This window comes from Prunus dulcis, unplaced genomic scaffold (genome assembly GCF_902201215.1).
Source record: "Prunus dulcis unplaced genomic scaffold, ALMONDv2, whole genome shotgun sequence".
NCBI lineage: Eukaryota > Viridiplantae > Streptophyta > Magnoliopsida > Rosales > Rosaceae > Prunus > Prunus dulcis.
In genome coordinates, this window is record NW_023010334.1 from 1 (window position 1) to 7,171 (window position 7,171).

The 7,171-nt window shown below is 42.8% G+C and overlaps 1 protein-coding gene across 1 annotated transcript; it reads left to right on the plus strand.

Annotated features, from left to right (window-relative positions):
• Positions 1–352: 352 nt before the first annotated feature.
• On the plus strand, positions 353–3,526 carry LOC117613470. The gene has a single exon (XM_034342079.1). The coding sequence runs from the start codon at positions 353–355 to the stop codon at positions 3,524–3,526; it is 3,174 nt and encodes a 1,057-aa protein (XP_034197970.1).
• Positions 3,527–7,171: the final 3,645 nt, after the last annotated feature.

Genomic DNA, 7,171 nt, shown 5'->3' on the forward strand with positions numbered 1-7,171 from the left:
ATGAAACGTCTCTCAACACTAGACGTAACTTCAGGTGACCAACTCAAAGTGAAACGACGAACAATCATACAGACTCGGAAAGCTTTGAATCAACAAAATGAAAGTGATGATGAAGAAGTAGAGATTCTAGCCGTTCATCATGTTACGATTAAAGAGCTCGATGAAGAGGAGCCTTTCGAGGATGAGGTTCATGACGCTCCTGCTGCATTAGAAGATGGGGGCCAAGCGACTGTTGATGAATTAAAAGAGCTCAACTTGGGCACAAATGAAGACCCAAGACCTATCTTCGTTAGTGCACTTTTGAATCCTAGCGAAGAGGAATCATATCATCAGCTGTTGCTTGAGTATAAAGATGTCTTTGCTTGGACGTATAAAGAGATGCCAGGCCTCGATCCGAAAGTGGCGGTTCACCACCTTGCAGTCAAACCTGGAAACGCGTCCAATCAAACAAACTCAATGTCGCTTTCGTCCGGAGCTCTTAAGTCAAATCGAAGCCGAAGTTGACAAGTTGATCGCCGCCGGATTTATTAGGGAGGTGAAATACCCAACGTGGATAGCGAACATTGTTCTGGTGAAGAAGAAAATCACTGGACAAATTCGTATTTGTGTTGACTTCCGAGACTTAAACGAGGCCTGCCCAAAGGATGACTTTCCATTGCCCATAATTGAGCTCATGGTCGATGCAACCACAGGTCATGAAGCGTTATCTTTCATGGATGGTTCATCTGGATACAATCAAATAAAAATGTCGCCAGAGGACGAAGAACTCACAGCCTTCCGCACTCCAAAAGGAATTTACTGTTACAAGGTGATGCCATTTGGCCTCAAGAATGCAGGTGCGACCTATCAACGTGCAATGCAAAAGATCTTTGGTGACATGCTTCACAAGAATGTCGAATGCTACGTTGATGACCTGGTGATCAAGTCAAAAAGAAGAGAAGATCACTTGAAAGATTTGAGAACGGTGTTTAACAGATTGCGGAAGTACCAACTCAAGATGAACCCTTTGAAGTGTGCTTTCGGCGTCACGTCAGGTAAATTCCTTGGTTTCATCGTTAAACATCGAGGCATCGAAGTAGATCAGACTAAGATTAAAGCCATCCGAGATATGCCCGAGCCAAGAAATTTACATGAGTTGAAAAGTTTACAAGGACGCCTCGCGTTTATTCGGCGATTCATCTCAAACTTAGCAGGGAGGTGTCAACCATTCAGTCGCCTTATGAAAAAGGATGTTCCATTTGTTTGGGATGAGGCTTGTCACAATGCCTTTGAAAGCATAAAGAAGTACCTATCGAGTTCACCACTGTTAGGAGCTCCTATTCCAGGCAAACAACTCAAATTGTATATTGCGGCTCAAGAAAGGTCAATTGGAGCCCTTTTAGCGCAAGAGAATGAGTTACACAAAGAGCAAGCACTCTATTATCTAAGCCGAACGCTTACTGGTCCCGAACTAAATTACACGCCTATAGAAAAGACGTGTCTTGCACTTGTTTTTGCTATCCAAAAGTTAAGGCACTACATGCAAGCATTCACGGTCCATCTAATTGCACGAGCCGACCCGGTGAGGTACGTTATGTCAAAACCAGTCTTGACGGGGCGTTTGGCCAAGTGGGCGTTACTTCTCAATCAATATGAAATCATCTACACTCCAGCAAAGGCGGTTAAGGGGCAAGCTGTTGCAGACTTCCTAGCCGATCATCCAATTCCAGCAGACTGGGAAATTTCAGATGACTTACCCGACGAACAAATCTTCTTCGCTGACGTTTCTCCTGCTTGGATGATGTTCTTTGATGGATCGGCTCGTAAAGACGGGGCGGGGGCTGGCGTAGTCTTCGTATCACCCGAGAGGCACGTGTTGCCCTATTCATTCTCCTTAAGTGAACTTTGCTCGAACAACGTTGCAGAATACCAAGCTTTGATCATGGGCTTACAAATGGCCGTGGAGATGAAGATATCGAGCTTAGAAGTATATGGTGACTCCATGTTAGTGATCAACCAACTGCTGACTCACTATGAAGTTAGAAAGGATGATCTAATTCCATACCACCAATTAGCCACGCAATTACTAGAAAGCTTTGACTCCGTGACGCTGGAGCATGTGCCAAGAAAAGATAACCAAATGGCAGATGCATTAGCCAACCTTGCCGCTACATTGGCATTGACAAAAGAAGAAGCAATAAATCTTCCAGTTTGCCAACGTTGGGTCGTTCCATTAACGCTTAGGACATCGCAAGAAGGAGTCAACGTTATCTCGGTACTGTCCATTGACGTTGACGACTGGAGACAACCTTTAATTGATTATCTTGAGCATGGAAAACTGCCAGATGATTCAAGACATCGATCAGAGGTACGACGTCGGGCACCTCGATTCATTTATTACAAAGAAATTCTCTACCGTCGTTCATTTGAAGGTGTATTTCTAAGATGCTTGGACGAAGAAGATGCATTCAAAGCAATGGAAGAGGCTCACTCAGGAATTTGTGGAGCACATCAATCAGGGCCAAAGCTACATTTCCAAATAAAAAGGATGGGCTACTATTGGCCGACTATGGTCAAGGATTGCATGGATTATGTGAAGAAATGCCAAGCATGTCAATTCCATGCCAACTTTATCCATCAACCGCCGGAGCCGCTACATCCTACAATTACTTCTTGGCCATTTGATGCGTGGGGTCTTGACGTGGTGGGACCAATAGCACCTAAATCTTCCGACGGTCATTCTTACATCCTTGCAGCCACAGACTACTTCTCAAAATGGGCAGAAGCTGTGCCTCTAAAGGAAGTGAAGAAAGAAAATGTGGTGAGCTTTATCAAGGTAAACATCATTAATCGGTATGGTGTGCCACGCTACATCATCACAGATAATGGTAAGCCATTCTCGAATCGGTTGATGGATAAATTGTGTGAAGACTTTGGTTTCAAACAACGCAACTCTTCAATGTACAATGCACCAGCCAACGGTCTTGCGGAAGCGTTCAACAAAACTCTTTGCAGCCTGTTGAAGAAAGTTGTTGGAAGAACCAAGAAAGATTGGCATGAAAGGATAAATGAAGCTTTGTGGGCTTATAGGACGACATACCGGACGCCTACTCAGGCTACACCGTACTCACTCGTATATGGCGTGGAAGCAGTCTTGCCTCTAGAAAGTCAACTTCCATCATTGAGGATGGCCATACAAGAGGGATTGACTGATGAAGAGAATGAGAAGCTACGTCTCCAAGAGTTAGAAGCACTAGACGAAAAGAGACTCGAAGCGCAACAACGCTTAGAGTGTTATCAAGCCCGGCTTTCGAATGCTTTTAACAAGAAAGTACGCCCCAGATCTTTTCAGGTGGGAGATCTCGTCCTCGCATTACGTAGACCTATCATCACAACACACAAGACCGGAAGCAAGTTTACTTCGAAATGGGATGGGCCCTACGTAGTACAAGAAGTATACACAAGTGGCGCTTACAAGATTATAGCGGAGGATGGTTTAAGAATTGGCCCTATCAACGGAAAATTCTTGAAACGATACTATGCATGAAGTGACACCAGCTCCTGGCCCGCATGAGCCTAAACTGCATACGGCACCCAAAAAAAAAAAAAAAGGCTCGTTAGATTGAAAACCCGAAAGGGCAGTCTAAGCAAAAAAAAAATTAGAGCCCAAGAAAGTCCGTTGAACTGAAAACCAGAAAGGGCGGTTCAAGCAAAAGTTAGGACACAAAAAAAAAAATTTCCTTGAACTACGTGATGACTTGATCCCTTTTCATCGAGGGTACGTAGGCAACTTGGACAAATAATTCCAAGTTCAGTCACATCAAAATAAAAACAAAGGGTTTCCCACGTCAACCCGAACCACTGAAAAAAAAAATGAAATGAGAAAATGCTTTTATTTCATCATGAAAGTTATTTAGTAAACATCAACACTTTGACAAGTTCAAAGAGAAATATAATAAAGCAAAGAAAGTTTACAACAGCAGAATTTGCTATTCCCAAGACAAATCCTTGAAGTCGTTACGCAGTCTCTCAAAGGAAACTCGTAATGTATCTAAAGTCTCGGCATCTGCAGCTGATAGTACAGGAGCTTCTTCAACCGCGGTCTTATCCTCTCTCAAGCGGGTGACTTCACCATGATGATAAGAAAGTTGTGCATCACTCTCTGAAAGTGATCCGTTTAGTTGGCGCAATCTTAACTCCAATTGTTCTTGTTCCCTTTTCAACTCCTCCATACGCGTATTGGCAGATTGAATAGACTTAAGTATAGAAGACTGATGAACTTCTTCAGCTTGTTGCAGAGCCAAGGCAATAGAAAGTGAAGAGTCAACTGCGGCTAAACGATCGCTTTGAGCCTCGGGAGATAGCTTTTGGGAGTAAGTAGAGTGTGCAGAATGATAGTCAACTGCAGTCACCATAAGCGCATCGATCATAGCTCGTAAAGATGAGACGTTCGCCCCTACATTGTCAAGAGTAGTCATCAACTTGCCAAGCTCATCTTTGAATGAGGGAAGCCTTTCCAATGAAGCCTTCAAGATTATGCTTTTTACTTGGTTTCCTAAAACGGAGATTACTTTGCGAAGGGTTTTGTCTGCAACACCTAATTTGGGCTCCCCACATGACATTTCAGAAGTGGACGCATAATTAGCCGGCTTTAATAAATGTTGTTGTGGAAGTGAACCTACATTGACCGACGAGTAATGGTTAAGCAAATAGAATCAAAGATTTCTAAATACGGAGCGTGATAAAGATTGGCATTGTACCTCTTAGGCTAACACCTGAAGCACTTATCGGGTGCAACGCATCATCTTCCTCTTCAATAGGCAAATGATTAAATGGCACAAGCTCAGACACAGTAGGGACATGATGCACTACTTCTCCCTAAAAAAAATATATATATAATTAATTAATATATGTATGTATAGAAAAGGGGAAGCTCAAGAAAAAAATAAAATGCATACCTCATTCATTAGAACCGGTTGTGAAACAGCAGGCACATCACCGAAAAACCCGTCATCGAGTGGGTATGCCGCGTCCAAATCACAATAGAGAGGTCCGACATTTGTCTTCTTATGCCTAAAGTTGACTTCACTGTCTTCATTGCTACTTATATGCCCTCGCTTCAAATTGCGGATTCGTCGACTGAGTGGAATGAAATCTTCCTGAGAATCTGCTACGCTTTCTGTTTCTCCTTTATCATTAGGGACTCGAGTTGGAGGAACATCAACTGGAGGTGGGTGTTGAACTCGAGATGCGGGAGTAGTAGAACTACCTTCAACTTCTGGATGAACTCGAAGCACTCTACCACGGGCGAGTTTATCATGAACTAAAACTTCATTGCCATGAGACTTAAGAGATTTCGGCTGAGAAAGCGACGACGATTTGCCTGCGGTTGAGATTGTCTTTGATTTCGTCGATTCAAAGCGATGCACCTTCGACCACCAAATAACATAATCGGATGTAATCTCAAACTCCCGAATATTGTCTTTAGTGGGTAGGGTTATTGTAGATGCACTGCCAATCTTCAAACATGATTTCCAATGTGAGTACACTGATAGCACAGTCCCATTCCGGACGTCATCTTTAAGTTCTCCTGGCACATGTTGTACATAACAAAATTGTCTACTGAACCTGTGTGGGCTATAAGGTTGAATGACTCGGTAGTTTTCCTGTCGTAGAGTAACGAATCCCGAACGAAGACATATCAAATACTCAAAGTCTTCTTTAGAAATATGATCTTCATCAGTCAGTTGTTTGCATTCTGAGAACACTTTTGCTAGACGATTCATTTTCACTTTACCACAAGTCCGGAACAAAGCTCGAGCTGTCGAATCTTCAAAAAATTTCGCTGAAAGTCTTCCTGAGAACCTTGCCATGATGGGAATGGACCTCTCGGAAGATGATGTAAAATGTGTGTCGAAATATTCACCCAACCACCCATACACATAATGGAAAGGTAGAACAGTTGTGCAGTTTCCAGGATCATCTGCACTAGAAATATCATTCAACCCTTTGTAAATACTGGCCAATACTGGAACTGCTAAGCTAAATGATACACCATGCGCCATCCGACTGGCAACTTTGAAAACCCCTGGTCTAATCAAAGTTATGTCATCTTTGGGAAATACAAATTTGCACAACCAGCAAGCAAGGAATGCAGCCAAGTAGGATCTATCCATGTCTTCATCAGCTATACCCAAATCTTCAAAAACCCCTTCCTCTTCCTGAGTGCGTTTCAGTGCCGTCGTAATGATACCAGACGGATCGGAGTCTTCCTTTGGCTTTTGTGACTTGTTCCGTACAGTTTTTCTTGAAGACTTTTTATACCTGAATGGCCCTCGATACCAGTACTTTATCCAAGCAGTCATTCTCACTCCAGATTTTCCTTTGGAGTCCCGTAAAATTTTGTGGTACGCTAAGAACAAGTAGCGACAAATATGTGGGATATAAGACACGCCTTTATGGTCCTTCCTGTTGAGACTCTCAGTGGTTGGAATAACTTCATCATAAAATCGACCTGTAATAGGTAGACCGTCGATTTCATGAAGATCCCAAAGGGAAATAGACATTTCTCCTTGCGATGTATGAAGAGTATTTGTCGCAGGACATTAGTACTCGCAGAAGGCTCGAATGACTAGAGTGTGTCGATCATAGCTAAATAATGAGGCAAACACTGCATTATATAGACCGACGCTCTTAAGAACCTAGGTATTTCTACTTAGCACATCTTCAAGCCATTCCCAGTAATACTCGGTAAATGTAGATTCACCAGCTGTCGGAAGAACAGAACCCTAATTCACTGCCCCATTATGGATTTGATCGCTAAGAAGTTCAAACGCCCCTAATGAATCAGTCTCTGTATGATGCGAGAACTTTAACTGTAAAATAGTGGAGTGAAGGTCCCTATCTATAGATTTGGATTTTTTGAAGCTGCTAAATTGACAAAACACCTCTTGAGACCAAGACGGAATATGAAGATAATTGTCCACCTCAGATACCTCCGAAGCTAGGAGAGGTGCACCTATAAGCAATGTGGTACCTTCGTCCCGGCTATCACTTTCATCCTCAAGAATAGTAACGGTGCCTTTCTTAAAACACTTGAAGAAGGCCATCTATATAAGATGAGAGACATGAAACAATATTCAGTATCAGGCTGGTGACTTCATACCCAACAACCAAAAAAAAAAAAAAAAAA

Excerpts from the sequence above, each read along its gene's own strand:
- LOC117613470 (XM_034342079.1), top strand. The coding sequence starts at position 353 with ATGTCTTTGCTTGGACGTATAAAGAGATGCCAGGCCTCGATCCGAAAG.